The sequence below is a fragment of the Pteropus medius genome, unplaced genomic scaffold (assembly GCF_902729225.1).
Source record: "Pteropus medius unplaced genomic scaffold, Ma_sr-lr_union100, whole genome shotgun sequence".
Taxonomy (NCBI): Eukaryota; Metazoa; Chordata; class Mammalia; order Chiroptera; family Pteropodidae; genus Pteropus; species Pteropus medius.
In genome coordinates this window covers 30674283-30699261 of record NW_024355205.1, presented here as the reverse complement: position 1 = coordinate 30699261, position 24979 = coordinate 30674283, and the positions used below count along the sequence as shown (strand labels likewise).

General features: G+C 49.1%; 2 protein-coding genes and 1 pseudogene across 2 annotated transcripts in view; 1 reads left to right on the top strand and 2 right to left on the bottom strand.

Moving 5' to 3' along the window:
- The window catches only part of URB1 (URB1 ribosome biogenesis factor), a 59078-nt gene extending 40961 nt beyond the window's left edge, over positions 1–18117 (top strand). Inside the window, exons 29-39 of the mRNA XM_039858060.1 lie at positions 323–494; positions 909–1011; positions 8211–8371; positions 8765–8876; positions 10321–10427; positions 10976–11119; positions 12215–12324; positions 13803–14000; positions 15187–15428; positions 15822–16421; positions 17444–18117. Coding sequence (XP_039713994.1) covers positions 323–494; positions 909–1011; positions 8211–8371; positions 8765–8876; positions 10321–10427; positions 10976–11119; positions 12215–12324; positions 13803–14000; positions 15187–15428; positions 15822–16421; positions 17444–17625 — 2131 coding nt within the window. The 3' untranslated portion in view covers positions 17626–18117. The remainder of the gene's footprint in view (positions 1–322; positions 495–908; positions 1012–8210; positions 8372–8764; positions 8877–10320; positions 10428–10975; positions 11120–12214; positions 12325–13802; positions 14001–15186; positions 15429–15821; positions 16422–17443) is intronic.
- Positions 1271–1389, bottom strand: LOC120598960 (uncharacterized; annotated as a pseudogene).
- Positions 18118–18427: 310 nt separating the features above from the next.
- Positions 18428–24979, bottom strand: part of MRAP (melanocortin 2 receptor accessory protein) — a 16581-nt gene continuing 10029 nt past the window's right edge. Inside the window, exons 2-3 of the mRNA XM_039858061.1 lie at positions 22149–22248; positions 18428–20055 (exon numbers count right to left, since the gene is read on the bottom strand). Coding sequence (XP_039713995.1) covers positions 19743–20055; positions 22149–22248 — 413 coding nt within the window. The 3' untranslated portion in view covers positions 18428–19742. The remainder of the gene's footprint in view (positions 20056–22148; positions 22249–24979) is intronic.

Below are 24979 nucleotides of genomic sequence, written 5' to 3'. Positions count from 1 at the left end.
GTCTGAGTGCATGCATGTGCTATGTCTGTGTTTGTCTCTTTTCTTTCCGTCTTTCTCTCTGTGTGTGCGACAGCTGCTCGACAACACTACCTGTGATGGTGGTTGCTGCCATCATCATCATCAGTTCTGTCCTGGTGGGGCCCCGTGACCAGTCTGCACCTCCCTCTGGCTCTAGGTTGCTGCTGTGGGGCCCCAGGACCAGTCTGCCCTCCTCTCCTGCTCTAGGATGCTGCTATGGGGCCCCACTACCAGTCTTCACCCCCCTCCAGTCCTAGGGTGCTGCTCTGGGCCCCATGACCAGTCTGCCCCCTCTCTGCTCCAGGGTGCTGATGTGGGGCCCCGCGGCTGTGGAGCATCACAAGACCTGCAGGAGCCTGGGCAAGTCGCTGTGGCAGCAGCCGAGCGTTGGGGACATCCTTCGCCTGCTGGATCGGGACCGGATGATGAGGACCATCCTCCACTTCCCCCAGAACCGGAGGCTGCTGCCCCCTGAGGTGCGGGAGGCTCTGGACAGAACCAGCGGGGAGCATGCACAGGGTGGGGGTGGGGCCCTCCCCTCCAAGGCCTCCATTCGCACCTCAGCTTTATTTAGTAGACTGTAAGCGTGGTTTTTCATGTGGTTTGGTAACTTCTTCTTAAGTGAAATTCCAACCACATACAAAGATGCAGAGCCACCTGCCCATCACCCAGCTTCCACAGTTACTACAACATTTGTGCCATTTATGACTTGACCCCCAACGAGTATATCATGTCATACACAAGCACTGTGTTTTACAGAACCATTTTTTTAATGTTCTTGAATATTCAAAATAGTTTGAACTCTAGATATAGTGGGTAAACATTCATGTGACATTGCATTCTGGAGGTCGAAGCGCACATACATGTCTGTCTATCTCCGGCTATTTCAGGATGCACGGGAACCCATATTTAAAGATAAGAGCACAGCCGATCTTGGTGGCCTTTATGACCCCTGCTTCCTTCTTCATCTCTTCAGTGAATTGACCAGGCCAGGTAATTGTAGCTGGGGGTCGGGGGAAGGGGCAGTTCCTGCTGCGGAGGCTCAGGGGTAACACAGAGTGGTGACTATTACTTATGGAATGATTATTATTACTCTTTCTTAAATGATCTTCAGCTGCCTTCTTACCTTACCGTGATTTTTCTTTTTTTTTTAGGCGAGGCAACCCTTGGTTGACCTCTCAGATTGCAAGGACCTTGTCATCTTACAATCCCTTATTTTATTTATTTATTTATTTGTTTGTTTGTTTGTTTACGCCTACAGCACCTGGTCTTCCTAGGTGGTCTCCCATCCAATTACTAACCAAGCCCAACTCTGCTTAGTTTCCGAGATCGGACAGGATCGGGCACGTTCAGGGTAGCGTGGCCGTAGACTAGTTTACTGTCATTTTTCATTCCAATGATTTTCAGCAAAGTAACAATTAATATTCTGAATATCCAGTAATTTTTTAAAAAATATTTTTAATCTGGGTGTCAAGGACAAAGGGACAAGAGTCTTTTCTGAATTTTAGGTAGATGGTGGTCAAATGCCAATAGATTTTGTCCTTGAGAACAAGTGAGAGCCTGCTCAAGTTGGCATTTTCCTTGGTTTCAGCAAAAATACGTTTTGTGTCCAGTAGCCTGAGGGTGGACGTCTTTGCAGGTGGGGGAGATGGAAAGAACTAAAGCAATTCTTATGCCATTGTGACGACCAAGGTCTGATTCTCAGGTTGGTCGAGTGTTGGTTTGTGCATTTTGTTGGTGACATGTCAGATGCGTGATGATATATATCTCATTGATGTCTAATGGCTAATGACGTTGAGCATCTTGTGGTTTGTTTGCCATCTGATGTCCTCTTTGCTGAAATGTCAGTTCATGTCTTTTACCCATTTTCCAATGGGATTTTTTTTTTACTGTTGAGTTTTGAGGATTCTTTATGTACACTAGATGTTAGTCTCTTGTTGGATATGTAGTTTGCAAATATTTTCTCCCAGTCTGTAGTTTATCTTTTCATCCTCTTAAGAGGATCTTTCACAGAGCTAAAGTTTTCAGTTTGATGATGTCCTTTTATGGATCACGCCTGCACTGCTCTTCCTGGCCGGGAGAGGCAGGAATGACCCGTTACTGCTCCTCAGGTGGCCTCCTCTGAGACACAGTTGCGGGGGCGGGGGTTGGGGGGGAGGCGTGTCCCACTGCCCAGTGGAAGGGAAAGCCCCACCTCTCTACTCTGGCCTTCTTTGGAGCCACCTCAGCTTGAGGTTGGGGCTAAAACCCCATATTTATCAGACACAGATGTCTAGTCTCCCCACTCCACCTTTGGGGCCTGGGTGGGGGCAGGGCCACATTTTTTCTGAGGTGTTTGGGTGGAATAGAGCAGGAATCGCCTAAGCGTTTTCTGTCTTGTAGGCTGTGTTTTTCCAGTCTTTGTCCTGAGACTAGAGGAGCGCGGGCTTTCGCTCCGGCCTCGACTGTGCCCGTTCTCTGTTTCGGGCTCTCTGGCTTCTTCAGCTCTAAGTGTGGGACACAGGGAGCAGAAAGTATTTGTACTTTGTAATAAAAATAGAGAAAATACATCTATTCCATCTTCCCAGAATTAGAAATCTAATTTAATTCATTTTTAACATTAGTTAGAATATTTCACAGTTCAAAAACCAAGTGGTGTCCAAGGCTGTGCAGTGACTGTCTCCTTTCCACCTGTTCTTAAAGGCTGTGATGAGTCCAGTCGGGCCTGTGAAGAAGGCCTCTCAGGGACAGTGTGGTGGGGTGGCCCGAGGTGTGTGTTCTGCGTCTCTGCTCATTGGCTCGGCCGGTGTGATGCCCATCACGTCTCCCAAGGCTCCTTCCCGTTGGATTAAATCTGCGGCCGTGTAGATTTAGGTGCCTAGGGAGGCCATGACTGTTTCTTCCTTTTTTTCAACTTGAAATTATCTTTCTCTTCTCAAACGCTTTACTTATGAACAGATTTGCTGATCCTCCACCACTGCCCTTAGTATTCCCAACAGAAGATCGAGAGAGCTGGGTTTTCAGAGAGCTTGCCCTCCAGGAGTCCTTGTGGCTCTGACTGCCCTCTCCACGAGCACTGTGGTCTGTGGCTAAGCTAGATTCTGTTTGCAAGAGCCGGACATTTCGTGCAGGTGTCAGGGTATGACAGTGGCAAGCAGGCATCTTAATCGCCCTGCCGACCATTGGCAGCCGAGCAGCCGAGGCACACCTTCTGGTGTATGGCCAGGAAGCTCTGCTCGTCCCCGCGTGCCTGGCTGTGCCGCTCAGCCTGTTTCTCATCAAACATGAAAATAGATTTTCCACAGTCTAAAAATATGAGGTGACTTCAGTGAATTATAACAAGTCACTTAGTCTGTTACTGTTTCTCAATAGAGCTCTTAGGAAAACAGAAGGCAAAGACTTGGAAAACAATTTTTTTTTTTTTTTTAATTTTTTTTTTCACCCAAGAAGATCTAGGTTCATTAAATTTTGCTCTGGCTATTTGTCATCCAAAACAAAAAATGGAAGCGTAACATTTTAAACAAATTTTGTTACCTGATCAAGGGAAACATACCAGTTTGTGAGGAGACATAAATATCTAGCAGTAAAATGGTAAGTTAAACAGAACAGAAGAATGTGGATAGCATAATGGCTAATATAGGCTATTTTTGTGGTTGAATTAAGTCACGAATCTTTTTTTCATGTTGCTTTTAAAATGTATTGTTCCTTTTGCTTTTGCCCTGGTGAAGCAGTATGAGCAACGTGTTACACTTTTACTGAAGCGTGATATATAGAAACTTACTCAAATCCTGTATGTACTGCTTGAGTTTTGGTGCAGCCACCAGCAGGATCAAGGAACAGAACATAATCTTTAGCTCCTCAGGCCCCTTGCTAGTCGGTACCCCTTCCTTTCCAATAGAGACTGGCATTCTATAGTTGAACTTGATGTAGATGGCATCATACACTATATATTCTTTTGTATCTACTTCATTTATCCCACACTGTATTTCTGAGATTCATCCATGCTATGTGTAGTAGAAGTTTTTAACAGTATGTTTTTACTTCCTAAAGTGGCACCTGGGTCCAGTGTTGCTAAACATTTTGCAATCGTAAATTGGGCTTATGATTAGTTATTATACGTGGCTGCCAGTCTTCAGAGAAAGTACGGTCTCACAGCTCCATTCCAACCCTTTGCTGAAAATGGCAACCTATTTTCTTAACCTCACAGCTTCCCTTTTTTGAGTCCTTGGCTGAGAAACAGGCCCAGCCAAGGCTGTTAGCAGTGGCAGTGACAAATGCTTTTTCCACAGCAATTCTTGTCCTCAACAGAACTGGGCTGAAATCTTCAGCTCATAGCTCACATATACCACAGGGCAGAAAGGCCTGTGTACACTTCTCTGAGCCTCATCACCAGACCACCGTGCTGAGCCTTACCTGCCATGCCACCTCTGCAGGGACTGTGTAAGAGGAAGCATGAGGGCGAGTTCTTGATGGTTCAGCACAGTCACACTGCCATCGAAGCCCATGAAACATGGGTGCTTTTTACTTTAATCCTTGATAATTATCCTGGTTAAGCCATTTTGATCTGAAGATCTGTTATCAGAAGCCCAAGTTGCTACTTAGGAGGTCCCTGCCAACAAAGAGAATGGCATTTGTAACTTCTTTTTAATGGCCTATTTTCAGCCCCCAAGGACAGCTCTTTCCTTAAGTGTTAAAAAGCCAAGACATCACGGAACAACAGCGATGACCACAAAGCATGTAATTGACTTTTCCTCATGGACACGTGGAAAATCCATTTGTCTTGGAGAATGTCAGTGATTACTAAAAATGTCCTAGCCTGCTGAGTACTATTTTTAGTGAGTGTAATATTAAATGTTTGGACTATTCTCTTTCTCAAATGTATTCCCTTTGTGTATTTGTTATGTAGGTAAGTAAGTATATTTTAAACACATCTCATCTTTTCCAAAAAAATATAATTTTATCCCATAGTTTGATGCTTTTTAAAACTTTGGGTTTTTTTTTTTTTGCCCCTTCCCATCAAAAATAGTCACTTGTTAGAAATGAGAAAATTTAGTCCATAAGTTGTTGGAATCCAAATCTTCAGATTATTCTTTTTCAATCCTTTGCTTTTAATCTGCATCTTAATATTAAAAGTGGTTTCCTGCAGACTGATGCACTTGGGTTTTGCTTTTTAAAATCTAATCTAACCGTCTCTGCCTTTCAGTTCAAATGTATATGCCATTAGCATTTAATGTGATTATTGCTATGATTCTGTTTTCTTTGTTGGTTTTTAACTACAATGCATGCGTGCATGAGAGAGCGAGCGAGTGAGAGAGAGTGTGTGTGTGTGTGTGTTGCTTTAAGGTTTAATTCATCTTTGATTTATTGCAGTTTACCTTCAATTGAAACTGTACCATTTCATGGATTGTAGAAGCACCTTACAACAGTATCAATCCATTTCTCCTTTCTTGGCTTTCGTGCTCTTTTTATCACATATTTAACTTTTCTGTGCTGTAAAAGCCCAATATGTTGTTGCTTCAAATTGTCAATTACCTTTTAAAGAGATTTAAATATTTTGTATTTACCATATAGATACCATTTTTGGTTTCCTTCACTCCTTTGTGTAGATTCAGAATTCCATCTCTGTCATCTTCCTTCTGTCTAAAATACTTCCTTTAAGAAGTCTTGTAGTTCAAGTCTGCTGGTGATCAATTCTTTTAGCTTTTTTTGATGGAAAAAAAAGACAACTTTTGAAAGAGTTTTACAGAGTATAAAATTGTAGGTTAGCAGGGTTTTTTCTTACTGGACTTTAAAGATGTTGCTGCCCTGATTCTGGATTGCATTATTTCTAACAAGAAATCTACTTTCATGATTATCTTCGTTTCTTTGTACATTATGTGGCTGCTTTTAAGATTTTTTTTTTATCACTGGTTTTAAGCAATTTGATTATGATATACTTTAGTGTAATTTTCTTTGTATTTCATGTGCTTGGGTGTTCATTGAGCTTCTTGGCTCTGTAAGTTTATAGTTTTTGTCAAATTTGGGAAAGTTTTGGCCATATTTCTTCAAATATTTTCAGGGACTCCAATTACACATATGTTAGCCTGCTTAAAATTGTCCTACAACTCACTGATGCTCTGTTCATATTTTTAAATTCTTTTTTGTCTCTGTATTTTGAGTTGGATAGTTTTTGTTGCTATTTCAAGTTTACTAGTCTTTTTTCTGCAATGCCTTATTTGATGATAATCCCATCCAGTGCACTTTCAAACTCCGACATTTTAATTTTCATTTCTAAAAAGTTGGTTTGGGTTTTTATACCTTCCATATCTCTACTTAATATGCTCAATCTTTCCGCTGGCTTTTGAATCTGTAGAATATAGTTATAATAACTGTTTTTATGTCTCTTTCTACTATTTCTGTTATCTATGGCACATCTGGGTCATTTTCGAATGGTGGAACTTTTTCTTCATAATAGGTTGTATTCCTGGTTGTTTGAATGTCTGGTAGTTTTTTATTGGAAACCAGACATTGTGGTTTTTACCTTGTTTGGCGCTGGATATCTTTGTATTGCTGTGAGTGTTCTTGAGCTTTGTCCTAGGACACATTCCAGTTGCTCAGAAATGGTTTGATCCTTCCAGTCTTGCTTTTAATCTCTGTTAGGTGGGACCAAAGCAACTTTTAATCCGGGATGAACTCTGCCCCACAACCAAGGTAAAATCTGAGAAATCTCCCCTGTCCCCATTTCCCACCTCTCAGGTTCGCTCTCCTTTGTTGTCTCATGTCCAACACCTTGAAAGTCTCTGTTTCATTTCTTCAGTCCAGTTTTCTAGTTGCGTCAGGTGGGCGGGTGAATCTGGTTCCTATCACTCTGTCTTGGTTGGCAGTGTAAATCCTGGTCATGCTTAGACATGATATGGAAGTTGAGAAACACAGCGGAAGGGACCCGTATGGAAGTGGCACCCCTGCATCAGTCTGCCTTTGGTGGGTGCCAGTAGAAGCTCCAGTGAGCTCTGCTACTTCTGAGAGGGAAGGAAACCTATGGCTTAAAGTGATTTTGGGAAGCCACTCAGATTGGGAACATAATATTGCTGTGAAGCTGTTTAGATTAAGGAGAAGTAGCTGATTATCATAATTTTCCTTTTTATTATTTTCTTAGGTCTTTTTCTTTTAATTGCTATCATTATCCTTTTGAAAGTCTAACTTTAGAGAGAGAAGAGAAAAAAGAGTTTGGTTTTTTATCGATGACATATCGTTTATTGATAGCATATTCCAAGATTGCCCATTTAGGGTAGTCATTTCAGTTGGTTTGTGTTTGGTTCCTAATGTAACTAGGTCACCAGTCACTCAATCAAAAGAACATCTTCATGTGTAATTATCACGACCAAACCCTACTTAATCATTTTTAAACATGGCGACCTATCTCTATTCTGAGGTTTTTCTTGATAGTATTTATCTTGTCAAAAGGCCTGGGTTTTTATTAAAGAGGAGTTAAAGTGTCCTGAATTTTATTAGTGATAATCAAGCCCTCTAAGACATGGTCAGGTGGGTCCCCTTGAAAGTCTGACCACCTCTTCCACTCACATCCTCTCCTGGAGGACTGCGAGTTTCTCGAGGACCCAGGTAACAAAGGAGGCTCTCTTTAGACTAGTTTTTTTCAAGGTTCATAGGCTTCTCTTTTGTGACAGGTTTGAAGAACTAGATTTTTGTTACAGGTTTGAAGAACTAGAGTTGCAAAGTGGGTATAACTTATTCCTTTGTAAAAGGACCAGGTCCGACTGGTTTGCTCCAGCTGAATTTCTCAGCTTAACGGCCTTACAGATTTTCCTTACTGGAGCTTGTAGGTAGGAACGCAGAGGCAGCAGGCTGACAGGTGGAAACAGGAGCTGGTTTCCTCTGCCTACTCCTGGTTGTGCTGCCCTGGCCCCCGGGATGCTGGGAGATGCCGAGGTCTTGTGTTTCAAGTCTCAGTGGCACCTCCATCCTTCTCTGGCTCGTTGGGTATTTGTGAGAAGTAATGAAATAATCCTGGTTGGGATTTACAAGTATCTCAGAGGCTGAAGGCATGGTAATTATTGCCACAGAAGGGAAGACGGTCTTGTGTCTGACTTCATCAGAAGTATCTAGCACGCATAGCCAATGTTGGTGAAATGCAGAAGGAAATTTAATTTGCCACGTAGCACAAGCATCGTGGAGTCTGTGTGTGTGTGTTTAATGGTATATTTTATTTCCCATAGAATTTGTGGTGGATTGTCGAAAATTTTTGGATTCAAATGCTCTGGGCCTGACCGTCGCGGCCCTCAGCAGCTATGACCCTCAGATGCGAGCCGTGGCCTACTCCGTCCTGGCGGCCTACTATTCGCATGTGGAGGGCGCCCGGTTCCGAGAGCGGTCCCAGGTGAGTGGAGCTGAGGGTGGACTTGGAGGGCTTCACAGGCTGGCTCTCCCCCTGGGTTCGTGGAATGATTTCTGAGTTGCCAGGAGACCTCTGATAAAGAATAAAATCTGTTTCTTCTGTGGGGGGATGCCGGAGGTTGCGTCTGGCCCTCCACCCCCAGGGTGGTTGAGTGAGGTCTCCCCTTACAGTCGCTTCTCTTGGGTTGTGTGGGTGGGCAGAGCGGGCTACTTCCTGTCCACTACTTCTCTGGTGTAAACCCCGAGGACGTCGCCATTGTGGTGGCCCTGGGCTGTGACGAGCCACCGCAGAGCTGTGTTGCTTCAGGCCGCACACGTCGAAGCTGGTCGCAGTTCTGAAAATGCTCTTTTTTTTTTCCTTTTTCCTGGTTTTAAGGTACTTTACCTGTTGGATGTAGTGCGCAATGGGATCCGAACCAGGAACATGAGACTCACCTTTACTTTGTCTCTCTTCATTGCCAAAGCAGCCCTGCAAATGCTGAAACCAGGTACCACTGGTGGGAGTAGGTTGGGGTGATATCGAAATATTGAGGCTGAGCAAGTCCCCTGTGGACATAAATCCTACACATATAATCTGTCATACGTGTGAGAAAGGATGGATCAAGGTCGTCCATTGTTTACCACAGTGAAAGATGGGGAGCCACGCAATGTCCACCAGTACTGGACAGTAAATAAGCGATGGTTGTGAGGAGATGCCTAATGGGTCCCTATGAAATCCAGGAAAAATTAAGTGACAAAGCAAGGTGCAGAGCAGTGTGTAGGGATGGGGAAAGAATATGGGAAAAGAACTGTGTTGAAAGCAAATCCTCATGCCTGCCTCATGAGGCTGAGAGGCGGACACGGGTCCTGCGCATCAGGGCGTCTGGGGGGAAAGCGGGGCCCGATGCAGGAGCACCCTCGGTGTTGGCTCAGAGGAGGCCGGTCAGCACGTTCCTGGGTCCGTAGCCAGAATGCACCTGGCCTGTGGTTCCTACGAGCTGCCACCGAAGGCACTAGAACAGGTTCCTTTTTATAAAACAGGCACCACTGCCGAGATGGTCTGATAGAAGGTAGTCTGTCTTCAGACTTTTTTTTTTCAATGAAAAATCATAAAACGTTGATACTGTTAGGGGTCCTTAAGTGTAACATGTTTATTTCCAGATGAGGAAACAGCCCCCCAGCTTGAGGCCCCCAGGGTTAGATAGCTTGTCGAGGCCCCGCAGTTAGTCTCTAGCCATGTTGCAGTTAGAACTCAGATCTGATTTTCATCTGCTCCTACATCACTTTTGTTACATGTTTTTTTATTCATCTTAGAAATTCTGGGGAGGAAACAAGGTAATTAGCCATTTGCAGACTCTAAAGAAAAAAGCTGTTCTGAGAAATTATCTTTGAGCTCGCATGGTGTTGATCTCGGCCTCCCGTCTAGTCTGTTACCTGAGCTATCGTGACCTCGTGTGGTCATGGGGTCAGGCCGCTGGCAGCCTGGACAGACAGGAGGACATGATCCTACAGTGGGAAGGGGCAGGGGAGGAGGTGGGTGTCTCCCCATTGACCCCAATGCATCTGCGCCCCCTTTACTGGGCTATTCCCTTTGGAGAGAGGCCAGTGGGTGTGAGCGTTAGCCCTGTGCTGTCTGTGTCTGTGTGACCTGGTCTCACTCTGCCCACCAGCTGACTGGTGCTTCTCCAATAGGCTGGCACCGGGGGAGGGGTGGCGTCTCTGAAGAACTCCACCTCCTGCCATGGTTTCTGGGCCACAGAGAAAGCCTGTATGCAGTGTAGACCTAATGTGTCTTAACTGCACTCCAGTTCTCGAGAACTAATAACCTGGACAAGGACGCGGAAGCTCCCCAGGGGCGAGGGCTGGCTGACCCCCAGGTTCCCAGCCCCTGACTGCAGCAGACCACGGGCTGTCCCGTCGGTGCCTGTCGTGACTGTCTGCCTCTGTTCCCAGAGGAGCACATGTACCTGAAGATCAACAAGTTCCTGCTGTCACACGAGTTTCTGAACATGAGCAAGGTTCCGGGCTTCTACCAGTTCTTCTACAGCTCGGACTTCGAGGTAACGCTTCCAGAGTCCTCACAGCCCCGAAGCCCCCGGAAATGGGTGACGCAGCCGTCCTGACTGGTGGCTGCCGTCATTCTGACATCTCCCGTTAGTATGTTTGCTGCACAGCCAGCACGATTGCTCAAGCAGTGTTTGGAGCAAGACGGTCAGGAAAAGTAAAAGTTCACGAGGGCTTGCACGTGGACGTGCTTTTCACGGCATGCGTTCATTCTTAGGTAGCTTCTCACACCTTAAAAACTCTTCTTCAGAGGTCTGCGTTTTATGGCCTTTCGTATTTTTTTGGTGAATCACTGAGTAAATATTAAATGTGCTTTTATGGAACACCTGCCTGAATTAACGCAGATTGGTGTTTAAACTTAACGTGGTCCTTTATTCCTGACTCTAAACTGAATCAAAGATAATACTGAGGGCTTTTAATATCATCAGAAATGGAGATCAGGGCTGCTGTGCAATGACTGATCTTTGTCACCACTTGAAAATAGTGGTATTTGAAGAGTTGTCAGAGAAACTCAACAGTTGTTTCTTGTTTGCCTGGGTCATAGCAAAACACCGAACGGGAATGGATCTTTGGAATTCTGCGGCAGGGGATTCGAGACAAGCACTGCTATGAGCTCTATGCCAGGCGAGGGGTTTTCCACATCATCCTGTCCTTCTTCAACACCCCGTTATGTGACGAAGTGACACAGGTAGGTGGATCCCACACGTTTTTTTTTTTTTGAGACCGAAAGGTCTAGGCTCTTTCTCAGGGTTCTACCTGGAAGTCAAGTTCATGTGAGTTCTAACCCATCCTGGATATGACCGACCAAGTTGGCATTAAGCTGACTTTCAGGGACTGAAAAAGGTACCATCGGTGTCTGTCCCCTGGCCCGCATGCGGTACCGGCTGTGGTGTTGACACTGTCCTGTCGCTTCTGTTGCTGCCCCCTCACTGCCCTCCCCTGGTGGCGAGGCCTCTGCAGGAGGCTGTGCTGGGCAGTAATCGTCAGCCGTTGGAGCTGGCTATGAAGTGTAGGAACAAATTACCCCCATAAATGACCGAGGTGCTTCCCCTGAGACACCCTCAAGCCACCACAATTTTACCTAATGCCCAAAAGCTGTGGGTCATCACAACTCAGCTGGGAAGCAAGAGTCGGGAGTTGTCACTGCCTGCCTCACCGCTAATGAGGGAACCAGCACGCTAACTGTCCCCTAGAACAAGCACTCATGCGGGAGCGTTCTAAGTGCCACGGACAGGAGGGCGTAACATAGCGAAGCCCCTGGTATTTAGGTGAATTTCTAGCTTTTGTTATGCGGGTAAATTAAAGCAAGTCGGGATTAAGAAACATTTGAATAAACTGACTTTGAGTATGGTGATTTCTTACTTCTCATAGCATGTGAGAATTCTAAAGCACGCAGTTCACAGTTCGAGGAGCAGTCCCATTTTTATGTCTTCCTTCCCAGGCGATAAAGCTGAGACCAATGGGCCACCAACCGTGCTTGGCTGGACCGATCTGGGCCATGCGGTGTGTGCGCTGCATGTTTGCTTGTGGGTTGGTTCCTTGTGATGGATTAGCAGAAGTGGGCCTCCCCCGAGGCCCGGCGGTTGCCTCGCAGGTCTGTGTCCTCCGGCTGTCACTTGCGGGGAAAGGGCACGTTCCTACCCTGCCGTCACTCTTCCAGACTTAGCAAAGCAGCACGTGCAGTCGTCACCTACAACCGGAACAAGTTTTATATTTTCGAATTGTTCCTTCGATCAAGTTAGGTTTTCCCACTGAAGAGAAACTTTTTGTTTTGGGTTTTCAGAATTGGGTTCTGGAAATCTTGCAGAATGCCGCCCGGGATGCCAAATCTGCCTACGAGATCCTGCGGGACTACAGCCTTCTAACGTGGATCCTGCACATCCTTGAGAGCAGGTAAGCGCCTCGTGGATGAGAGGTGTGTGTCAGGTGGGAGGAGGGTGGGACGGAGACTGGTGTTCGCTGCAGGCTTTAGTGTCGACCGGTAATGTCCAGTAGAATACGTGTTGTCTGAAAGTGTCCCCTAATGCCACCACGTGCCTGTAACCAACTCCTGATAGTGCTGAAATGGCGTTTCCTCAGTTTAAGTCTTTGAGGGTCTTGTCTGAGTGGAATGACAGGCGCCAGCTGCTGTTTGCACTTGGCGGATGCTGCGCCGGCCTCTGTCTGCACAGCCCAGGCTCCTCCCCTGGAGGGGCATCATCCATCTAAAGGTTCAGCGCTGCAGCCCCCAAGGTAGAAACAGGCCTCCCATTTCAGGAGCATCAGTCCCCCATGTGATGGTGGGTCACAGTGCTCCTCTCCGCCCAGGGTTGTGGGCTCAGTGAACAGCGAGGAGGGGCTCCAGTGGGTGTTCGTCTCACTTCTCAGGGGCCATGGTGACTTAGCAGACAGGGCGGCTCAGACAGCAGGGATTGATTTTCTCACAGTTGGAGGCTGGAAGTCTGAGGTCAGAGGGCCCCATAGTAGGCTCTGGTGACAGCTCTCTCCTAGCTTACAGACTGCTGGGTCCTCACAAGGCAGGAAGAGAGCTCTGGTCTCTTCATCTTATAAGAGCGTTAATCCCGTTATGGGAGCTCCACCCTCGTGACCTCATCTAAGCCTGTCACCTCCCAGAGGCCCCACCTCCAAATAGTCACATTGAAGGTTAGGGCTTCCACGTGTGAATTTAGGAGGGACACAGTTCGGTCCATAGCCTGATGATCTATTTTGATCCCTATTAGTCTCCTAAGTTTGAGGCTGTCTGGAAGGCTGAGGACCTTGTCTTAGTGGGCAGCACTTGGCGGGAGGTAGCTTCTCCCAAAGAACTAACTACTCTTATGAGCCCAGGGACATCCAGGCCCTTTGTGCATTTTAAAACGTATTTAAAAAACATTCTCTAAGAGAAAGTGGTATCCTTAATCTAGAATGTGTCTTTGGACATCAGCTTCCAGACTTGTTTCCGATTCATAAAAGGCATAAATGGCTAATTCTCTCTTCCTGGCTGTTAACTTTGTTTTGGAAGTCGAATTGTTCTCCTGAACGGGACAGCTCTTCTTACTCTGCCTCAGCGGCTGCGGAATGTCCCTCTAGTCGGGGCTTAGGGTGGTCGTCTGGTTAGAAAGGGGAGCCGGCCTCGCCGCATCGGGGCTGGGTTGGTAGCTGTCCTGTTTTCACTTAGCTTTGTGCCCATTTGGTGGCTTGCGGGGCGGGGGAGGGGCGGATGAGCAGATGGAATTGTTAGAGGAGGGGACAGGCCTGCTAAGCCACCGCTAGATACTGCCACCAACTGCCACCACCGTCACAGCGCATTCTGTGGTTCCCGCCCACCCCTCCAACAGACGTCAGCGAAAGGAGAGGCTGTGACAGAGTGAGCGTTCTATATTTGGTTTTAGGTTTCTGGAGACTCAGCTGCTCTCCAACATAATCTCCTTGCTGCACACCCTGTGGGTGACCAACTTGGGAGACAAAGGAGTGGAGGCGGGGAGTCGGCCTCCTTGCCAGCCTGGGGCCTCAGGGCCCCCGAAGCTGCTGGCCCTGCACTTGGTGGATGAGTTCCTGTATGTTCTCATTGTACTCACGAAGCACCTGAGGTAAGCCCTCCCCCGCCCGGCCTGACCCCTGGGGGTGGTCACTTGTGAATGTCACCTCTCTAAGTTCCCAGTTCAAGCTCACAGGTAGGCTCTGGGCCAGAGGGCCTGTCAGTGGTTGGCCTGGCGTTGAGCTGGGCCAGTTGCAGGTGATGTCAGGAAACCTGTTTTAGCTGTTTCCCCTTTTTGCTTCAGCTTAATGACACTCTTTTCAAGGCCATGAGAACTTCACACACTCTCAAAACCTGAAACTTGTCATACCAGGTCACTTTTAGCAGGCAGACCACCTACTTTGATATTTTGATTCAAGCAAAGTGACGTGTTGTAGAAAGAACGTGTCTTCCATGACCTTAACCTAAGGAAGTTAAGGTGTCCTTAGCCTTGCCTCTGCCTCAGCCTGCACCAGCCCACTTGTCCACAAATTTCTTGAAAACTTCAATGTTTTCATCCAGCTCCTTGGAATGGTGCTTTTGATTTTTTCAGCGAGCTAAATCCTCCTCAGATTTTACTGTGTCAGGGAAAATACACTGCGTGCACTCATATTTCTGAGTTGGGAACAGAGGGATGCTAATTGGAATGGATCGTAATCTCAGAATGAAAACTTGATAAAGAACAGGGCATTTGGTTTTATGTTCTGAATTAAATTGTGAAATCGGTGCCGGATTGCCGTGTTTCTCACATGGGGGTTGTTGAGAGACACCCTGGTCTCTGAGAGCCGACTGCTATTTGGAGTAAGGACTGGAGCAGATGGTGCTGGGTCTTAGACTCCTTAGTGTTCAGAGGGCTGGATTTCCTCCCAGCGGCCATGTCGGGACTGGCCGTGGGCAGTGCTGTCCCAGGGCTTTTCCCGAGCCTCTTGACTTGAGTCTGAGAGTCGAGGAGACGGAGAGGAGTCGGCAGCCATGACGGTTTTGTGGGGCTGGTGCCCTGGCCTCCGGGCTCTCTGCCCAGCTCTCTGTCAGCTGCGATTTCCAGAGAGATTCCTGTGCCTCCAGGCGGAGTTGGACTCCAGGCCCTTCTTCCTCCCCCAGGGTGCTCGCTTCTCCCTGTTCCCTGTGCCAGCAGTCCCGGTTCATGTCTGTCATAGGAGGAAACCCGGGTCGCGGGTGGCCTGTTGGCGTCTTTGATTTGCAGCGACCGCCCTGGTCCTGGGCAGCTTTGCTCAGTCTGTGCCATTGGCTCCCGACAGGCCCTCCTTGGCCTCCACCCAGCTGATGAGCTTCTTTGGGGCGCTCGACTCTGTGCTGAGGTACCGGGCCACCGTCACACAGGCCTTCAAGGACATGGACCGCTTCACCGTCAATGAGATGGTGCTGTCCACCACAGATGTCCTCGTCCTCCTGCACAAGTGGAGCCTCATCGAGAGGGACATCAAGCTCCAGGAGGACCTGAGCACAGCCGTGGAGAAATGCCAAGTCAGGGGGCTGCTGAGTGAGTGTCGGGGCCCGTGACTGTCTCATGTTCCCCAGGCTTTGCTCACTTCCCCCCCAGAGCAGCCAGCATCTTTCCCTCCGTGAGCAGCATTTCCAAAGTGAATGAGGCTTAGAGACAGGCCTATCCATCGTCGTGGCCTTGGAGGGGAGATAGAGGACCTGGCTTTGAGTTCCAGCTCTGCCACTCTCGGGGGGCTCCCCTGTTATGACTAACGACACTGCTGTGCCCGAAGCATGGGAGTGTGCCCTGATGGGGCCGTGCCAAGCACCATGCCTGTGAGCTGTCTCCCCTACCGCCCTCCCCTCCTCCACTACAGGCCCCGCCCCCCCAGGTCTGTGGGGTAGGGGGTACGCCGGTCTCACCCCTGTCTTCTCTCTGTGTGTATGATAGAAATGCTCAAGGATAAGAACAAGCCTGTCATGCCAGCCCGAGCCAAAGGCCCACGGGGCCGGAAGAGGAGGCCCGAGGTGGCAGAGGTGGTGGCCGACCCTGAGCTGCAGGCGTCCAGCTTGGAGGAGTGCAGAGGCCTCCTGAGGTCCATACTGACCCACTGGGGCCCAGTATTCCCCAGCCCTGAACCCACTCAGGAGCCTGCAGATGGGGCCACCCCCAGGAGCGAGGCGCCGGGCCCTGAGTACACTGTCACCTCCCTGGTGGTCCGCTGGGTGCTGCGGTCTGTGGCCAAGCACCCACTCAGCAGGGCAGAGGCCGCAGGACTCCTTAGCTGGCTTAAGAAGCACATTTTGCCACAGACGGCAGTTGTGGCTGACCTTCTTAAGGACAGTGCCGTGAAGAGTAGCATATTTAAGCTGTACAGCCGGCTCTGTGGAGCCGATGGGCCGGCAGGGCCCGAGCAGAGCGTGGCCTGCCTGTTCAACACCGTCATGCTGCAGTTGGTAGCGGCCCAGGGCCCAGCGGGGACCCCCTTCCACCCTGCAGTCGAGGCCCTCTGCCTATCCTTCCTGAACGAGGAGGACGGAGCCACACAAGGTAATGCTGGTCTTAGGCCAGAGGTGGAGGCTATGCCCAAGTGGGCTGGGCTGGGCTGGAGAGCACCCTCTGCTTGAGATTAAGTGCTTAGGCCACCCCTCGCTGCAGCCCTGGGGTCGTGGAGCATCTGCCACTGAGCCTGAATGAGGGAGAGGAAGCCTGTGCCTGTCCCTTCAGGCACAGCCATTAGTGGTGGTCACGTGTGCAGTGGAGGACACTCAGCTCAACCTCCCGTCCCACCAGGGACTCTGCCACTCGCAGAGCAGTGCTTTTCTAAATTTCAGCCATTTCCCAAAAGAAGAACTATGTTTCACATCGTGGTCTGATGAATGCGTGTGCACAGATGTGTGTGCGTGTGTGTGTAGACACACACATGTACATACGTACACACAAGCACACAGATACACACAGTTTATGTGCTTGGCGTTTAGCAGGTGCTTAAAAGTTTGGATGCACGAACGAATGAAGAGCAGAGACTTTAAAAGGCTGTAAGAGAACACGAGAGAGGCTGTGACTCTCCGCACGTGGCTTCTTCCATCTGGGAGTTGTCCTTTTCACAGAGGGACCTAAGGGGAGCAGGGAGCAGAGACAGGCCAGCAGCTGGGCAGATGAACTTACCTGGTAGCAGGGGCTGACTTGTTCTGTCACCCGGCTGCAGTCAGAGAACTGAGTCTTTGCCTCTAAGACGTTACTTCTCTCCTCGCCGACGCCGTTGTGGAAATGACAGAAAGTGACTCCATGAAGCTCTTCAGTCTGGTTCTTGGCCTGGGTGGTTAGAACCGAGGAGACGTGGCGCGTAGTAACTTTTTTTTACTCATCAAATAAATAAATTTAAAAGTGAACAAAAAAAATTAACCCAAAAGTTAAGCAAAGGCAAAATTAACTTATCCACTTGCTCACCTCGGGTTGCCACAAGTATGTGGCACGGTTCATTCGGGCGCCTAGCAAAGCCCCAGGTCCCCGTGCGGGTGGGCCGGGTGAGTGGATTTGCATCCTGATGGCCTTGTTGTCCTCTTCCTCAGCCACGGCAGCATTCCTGGTGTCTCTGTACATTAAGGACGTCTGGCTGGGGGCCCCGCGGCCAGACACCCTCTTAACCCACGTCCAGATGGTCTGTGATGCTGCAGAGGAAACGTCTAGTGGTGACCAGGAGGCCGTCGTCATGCTCTGCAAGGACATCGCTGCCTTGGCCCCAGATGCTTGACACCCTGGCAGCCAGCGCCTCAAGCCCAAGTTCTCAAAGTTCGGGTCATTTTCCATGGAAGGTATTGCAAGTGGCAAGGTCCGTATATTGACTCAGTTTCCTGACAAGAAAAGTCGACTTTATTTAATTGACTGATAATAAACTCAAGGGACTGTGTGTAGAAGTGGTCAGAGGAATAGGGCGGGGTCCTTTGGGGCCACAGGTCCCGTCCAGTGTTCTGTCTGGCTGACCCTCCCTCCCAGGGGTTGTTCTTCAAAGGAAATACCTCAAATTGAGGTAACAGTTCTGAGCACTTAACAGGTTCGTGGATGTTAAAGCTAAAATGTCCAAAAATACGTCAGATGGAAGCATGAAGAGAGTTGTGTAAGGTTTTCTTTCTGTACGAAGTTATAACAAAGCTGTGTAACTTTTTAAAGAAATAAGCTCCTGCCAGTATTTTTTAAATTATTTTATTCAATAAAAGAACGTTATATGAAATCCTTAAAGACAAAATTGATTTGACCTCTGCTTTGAGAAGGCAACCTGTATTTTTTAAATTGTGTTTCAAATCGGGGATTTTGAATTTTATAACTTTTTAATAAATGTCTATTTTTTGTTAGGTTTTTGTGTTTTGTTTAATCGATGTTAACAGGCTATTTTTATCCCGCAGAGACCTGCATTTTAGAGATCAGAGTTTGACTTTACGATTCCTATATTAATTGCTGTCACAGTTGATGAGCATGGAATATGAAATTTCATGGGTTTCACAGACAAAATTCAGCCTCTTCATTTAGAGCTGTGCATATCCCTCCCTCCCTCCCTCCCACACACCATGACTCCCGGGGTCTACTTGGCCATCATCACATGTTGGCTCAGTGGCATTTTCTGTCTGCCACCTGGGAGGTGGCTGTTTATTTATCCATATGACATACATAGCTTGGTTTATACTAAGAATATAATAGAATGGCTCAATTTCGGCTTCAGCATTACACTTTTTTATACCTCTCGTGTTCTTTAAATTCTTTTCTGGTTTTTTAAATAACAAGATTTTAAACCAAGACAAGAGTAATGCTTATCTGCATCTAATCTCATTACCACAGATGAGGCTCGTTGTCTGGAAGCGAGGGGCATTCACCTCCCTGCCCCCCACCTGAACACCCACAGCAGTGTTCTTTGAGAATGCTCTGAAGCGGGAAACCTACAGGTAGAGTCAGGTTGGAAAGGCCACATTTTCCCTTCTCGCCCCCTTTCTGCATCTCTGGAGCTCAGTCTCCCCTTTTCCTCCCTTCTAACCCACTGCCCCCTAGACCCGGCCCTCACGGTGAGAGGTTGGTTTTCTCTGCCCTGGTGGGTTTTGTGGGCTCCAAAGTGTGGTGCCATCTCCTTGTGGGCAGCAGGCTGCTGGGCGCGAGAGGACCAGATCCTTTGGAAGCCTCAAGTCAGAGGTCACATAAAGTCACATCCAGGATGGGACCGTCCCTGCCAGCTTATGCTCTGACATTTGGAGGCAGATTCTCTCCCTTGGGCTTCGACCCCGCCCGCCAGGCTCGGCTGCTCCCTGCTGGAGAGACACATACCCTGGGCTCTGTCTTAGAAAGGCTTCTGGGAGGTCAGAAGTGTGGCTTAGGGCCCTTGACCGCCGTCAGCTGGCCTGGCAGGGCACGCACTGCTCCATCTCGGTAATAGTGGGCGTCAGTGGGGGATGGGGACTTCTCGGGCCCTCCCAGAGCACCCGAAAAGTACAGATCAGCCAAGTGAACTCAAGGTCAATAAAATGTTACGGCAGTAATAGTTGGAGCTAAAAAGTGGTAAAGAGTGTTCTTTAATCTTAATTTATATATATTTTATTTTTCGGCCCTTCCCAAAACGAATGTACATAGTAAGGAGGTTGAGTACACTAAATAAAATCCGCAGAGTTTTGGGCTACTTCCCTATGCTAGATGAGCTGTTGGAAGCCTTGGATAAATGCGTGTTTATACATACAAACGTGCCTCCTTGTAGAGTCATTCTTGACCTAGTTGTACTTCCTGCTACATGTAAACAGACTTGCAGAAGGCACATGTGTGTCCAGGTTGGTTTGAGTTGACCAGTTCACGGCAGTGGCCGGCCATGGTTTGCTGGTGTCTAGAGTTCTACAGTCAAGAGGTTCCGTCTCTAGAAGGAGGCTCACTGGTCTTGTTGCCGACATCAGCCACAGGGGTCCCCATCAAGGGCCAGTTCCCAAAGGAGAGCAGGGTGGGCCTGGGGGCGGCGGGGGGTGCAGCAAAGGGGCTCCCCTGCTGCCGCTGCTGGTTGGGGCCAGATGCCGTGCTGCCTGGTTCCTTGGCAGAGCTTGGCGGAGCCTGCAGGGTCCCCCGGGGTGTCCTGTGATGCAGTAGGTGCCTCCGGATGCACAGGGGGAGGTCGAGGCAGAAACTCCAGGGGCATGCGGGGTGGTGCTGGACGTTGTTCCTGTGGAGAGAGCAGGTGGGAGGTAGGCATCAAGGCTGGCTGGGGAACAGTCCTTTCTCCAGCTTTCCGGTTGTCCCCTCCTGCCTGTCCACAGCCCGGAGGGAAGGCACCGTGGAGGAAGAGCACCAGTGCCTGGGGAGCGGAGCCCAGGAGAGGGCTCACCCAGCTCACAGACGTCGCCGTTGTGGAGAAATGGAAGAGAAGAAGTGCTCGATGGCAACCTGGACCTCAGGTCTTTCCCTCAAGGTCACTTGTCCCTCATGGTCCGTTTAGAGCTGACCTGCTATCCATGCACGCATTTGAGCACAGCTCATCTCATCTCCATACCTCGAGCCAGCTTGTTTCCTAGCCAGCAATCCGCGCTCCCTGCATGGACTCTCCTGCACTCCAGGTGCTGGGGACAGTAGACACAGCCACCTGGTGGAGACGGCCACCACAGCCCCCCTGCCTTCAGCTTCAACAGTGAAGCAGGATGCGATTGCCTCATAGGTGTCCTTAGCATGAAATGCATCGATAGCTGTCTGAGCTAGAGAACTAATTCACATGGAAAGAGCAATTCCTTGGGGAGCAGCTCAGCACCTCTCTTTCCTGAATCTCGCTGAGGACCATGTTGCGCCCTGAGCACCCTGAGCATTTCACACCTATTATGAGAGCCCGGAGGGCACTTCCTGTAGGGAGCTATGTGGCAGGGTGATAGTGTCATATTTGCCCTGTAAATTTGTAGCCCAGAAGATGCACGAGACCCTTCAGCCCAAGCCATGTGTACGCACTGGACTGGGGAACCTTCCACTGGGAGGATGACTGACCTTTCTCGCGAACAGTCCCTAGTGCAGGGTTTGTTACAAGTCAACTCAAAAGAGTAGAAGAGAAAGGTGATTCCATTAGTTTATCCCCCAAGTATCTTTTGGGGGTAAAAATCTGCTTAAATTCAATGTGAGTTCTAAAAACCGAAAGTAGAGAATGGATTTCTTCATTCCTCAAAAGCTGGTCCCGCCTCCCATGCTGACCAAAGGGAACCAGAAGTGACCTGGTGAGTGTGGACCTGATGGACTAGAGGCTATGGGCAGGGCGCATGGGGGAGGGCTGTCGAGGAAACAGGCCCCGTGAGGAACTGGCAGTGGGACCCCGTCAGGTGGGGGGGCGCCCCTCTCTGCTTCTTTTAGGGGCTCTGAGGCTCTTCATCCCTCGCTCTCAGAACAGCTCTGCTCATCCCTCCTTGCCCTCAGCTTCCTGTACCAACTCCTGGTTTCTGCTTCCTAAGACTCCACGGTCCAAACGGCATCCAACGCCAGGATTCCAGGACCCTTCATTGCTACCTGGCCCCAACTCCTGCTAGGCCACACAGTTCAACCCTGGACGGGCCCGCTTTGGGGCAGTTGCCTACTGTGGCAGGGAGAGAGGCGACATAGGGTCCCCTGTAAGAACAGTCACTAGAGTAGTTGCTATGGGGTGCAGATGAAGCTCGAAAATTGGATGTGGTGGGCCAATCATGTAGCACCGGAGAATTAACAGATAACAAGCTAGGCTCGAATTACTCCTTGCAGCTGCTAGAGAGTTCACCTTCAGTTTAACCACTAAGGCACACAGTAGACATTCAATAACAGATGGTTCTCCGAGATGCCTAAGTTAGGGTCTCATTTCCTGCTGAGCAGGTTGGCAAGACCTCACTAGCACATGGGGTCACTTTGGTGCTATTGTTATTAACAGCGTACTTGAGATACATTTTACATACAATAAAATTTATCCATTTAAAATGTAAAATTCAATGAGCTTTTATTTAGTATATTCGGAGTTGTGCCACCAGCCCCACAATCTATTTTTAGAATATTTTTATCGTATCCAAAAGATGATAGCTATTGGCACAGCTAATCTGCTTTCTGTCTCTATAGATTAACCTACTGTAGATATGTCATACCATACGTGGTCTTTGGTGTCTGGATTCTTACACTCAGCACGATGTTTGTGAGCTCACCCATGTTGTAGCACGAGCCAGTGCTTCATTCCTTTTTACAGCCAAATAATATTCTGTGCGAACGTACAATTCCTCACTACTGTGCCACACGAGTGACCTGCATCCCCACACCCTTACTTACCTCACCTGCGGGGAGCCTGACCAGGACATGTAGAGCAGGACGAGGAAGAGAAGCACCACGAAAACAGCCAGGCTCACCCAGAAGACGATGACAATCGAATCTGTGGGAGGGAGAGGTGCATCTCGATGTCAGTGTGGTATCATGTCAGCCAACAGCGAGGGGAATTAGGGCCCCCGGTGCCGTGGGAATAGGGTCGGGGGTAGGTGTTCTCTCTTCTTCCAGCCTCTCGGCTGCGGCCATTGGGAAGATTTCCCATTAACAGTGACCTTGGGAAGGAACAGGGCAGCAGGAAGTGGCTGTTTTCAGGGCAACTAGCCACTGGGCCAGTTTACAGTGGTTGTCCATTGAGAGAAAAACAATAAAAATCGGGTGGCACCCCTGGATTTGCTTCTTCGGCTGCTACTGCTGCTCAGAAGATGGATTTCCCCTCCTTGCTTTCTCCCTGGGAGGGAGAAGAACGGGCTGTGGCCAGCTCGTGTGACAGGATGGCCTCCCCTCCCCTGCGAGGGCTTTGGTGGCCAGTCCCATTAGGGGAAACTTCAGAGTCCCCAAGGGTTAGAGACTTAGAGGATGTGACCACGACAGTGTGCTTTAAACCACAGTGCCAGAGTGCTTCCTCCCATTGCGGAATGCTTGCCGAGGCCTGCCCTGGCCAGCCAGCTCGGTGAGATGGAAAGAGCTGGTCCCCTCCCTTTCAGGTGGACAGGCCCAGCTGGCGGGCAGTGGCAGGAGGAAAAGGCACCTTTGCAGCCACCACTATGGCAGTATTTGTGGTCAGAGGCTGAAGGGGCGGGGAGGCACCCAGGAACACACTCAGCCTCTTCTGGGCCCGGGTGGAGCCTAGCAGGTCAAGAGGCGTTCTCTGGGGCTCCAGGTAGGAACGTCCAGCAAGGGGCCAGGGAACTGTTGCAGCATGGTTGTGCTTCCTGGTGGTCAGCTGTGGCTACGGGCACAGAGCGCAGGGCTCGCAATGAATGTCTCCAAGTACCTTATTCAGGCACACTCATGACCCCAGGACAAGATGCCTCGGACGGGGATGTGCTGGACCCCTGCGTGTATGACCAAAGGCGGCTACAGAAGGATGGTACCAATAGGTATTTATTAAGCACCCGTGTGAGCCAGACTCTGCTGGCAGCTGTTAAGGATTCAGAGGGGGCCGACCTAACACACCGGAAATCTCTGGCGCCCTCTACTGGCACTCCCCCCTCCTCCCCAGCACCCACACTTCCCCCTCCCAGCACCCCCCATCCCCTTCCTCCTCTCAGCACACCACTTCTCCTCCCCCAGCACTTCACTCTCCTTCCCCAGCACCTCCTACTCTCTTCCTCTCCCCAGCACTCCTCTGTTTCTCCTCCTCATACTCCCCTCTACTTTCCTCTAGCGCCCCACTTTCTTCCTCTAGCGCCTCTTACTTTCCTTCCCCTCATGCCTCTACTTTCCTCTCCCTCAGTGTCTCCCCACTTCTCCCTCCTCCCCTGTGCACCCCCACTCCTCCCCCCAAGGCCCCCACTTTCCCTCCTCCCCCAGCACCACTCCTCCTCTTCCCCAGCATCCTCCTCTGAACTGCAGTGCTTCTGGCGCTACCCCTACTCTGCCTCGTGCTGTGTTCTGTCCCAACAAAAAGATATTTATGAGTGAGTGAGCAAATGAACAAATGACTGACTGACTGAATGAATGAATGGGGTGTTAGAGATTTTGTGAGTCGTCTGCGGGTATTAGAGAGTGTCACCTCTGCTCTCTATGACCTGAGACAGAGGTGGAAGGAGATACTGAGGACTTGTAAGCGTTGATCTTGACCCTAACAGCATCGAACACAGGGTGTAAGGAAAAGGGGCAGCGCTTGCAAAAGGAATCAGAGCTCCCACCGCCTCGAAGTGCACCAGCAACTCGGCGTTCGCACCCCCAGGCTGGTGCTCACGTCCCCCCTCCTTTCTGTCCCTGAGCTGAGGAACGGGTGGTAGGTGGCACCCAGAGCATCAAACTGTTTAAGGGGACCTTCTGGGCTCATGGGAAATACAGAATGAGGTTGTTACTGTCTGTCCTCGGCTTAAGGACTCTTCGGAGAAGTCTCTGACTCTCAGCATTCCTTGCCTACTCACTGTGCCTTATCCTCCAAAACCTGCTTCAACTCTGTCCCCAAAAGTCACAAAGTCATAATTTATTTTACAGCTCTCAAAAGTGTGAGAGCATGTATGCTTTCAGAAAACTTGGTTTAGGATTTTATTTTCTAAGGGTGTTTTAGATTTCTGCAGACGCTAATGCTTTTTTTCCTTTGTAAAAATAATGAGGGGTTTGAGGTCTTTAGCACCTAGAGAAGTTCTGTCAAAAACTCTAAGGAAACAGCTTCAAAAATTTAGCAGTCGACAACTCCCCTCCCTTCACCCGCCCAGCTTCTCCCTGGCTCACACTTCTCGGCTCCTGCCCTTGGTCATTATCCCCAGACACCAAGAAGGAAATGAGACAACACCTTTCACAGAACACAGCTCTACAGAGAAGTGAAATTTGAATTTTCTCAGACCAAAGCGGCGATCAGTAGCTGTTTCCTATATTAAATTCTCTTTCATCATGTTCTGTTTAAAAAAGGCAGCCAAGAATATAGAGTTCTTTTTCCTCTTCCCACTGAAGGTTCAGCCTAAGTGCTTGGAGAGAATATTTTGTCCAAGGGCAAGAGCTGCCACTCCCTAGTATCGGGAATATTTAAACATCTATGGGCTTGTTTTCACAACAAACGTGAGGGGGGCTGACAGTGAAACTGGTCCAACCATGGAAAGCAACCCCTTCTTTCCCACTCTTTCTCTTTTCTTCCCTCCCTTCCTCCCTCCTCCCTCCCT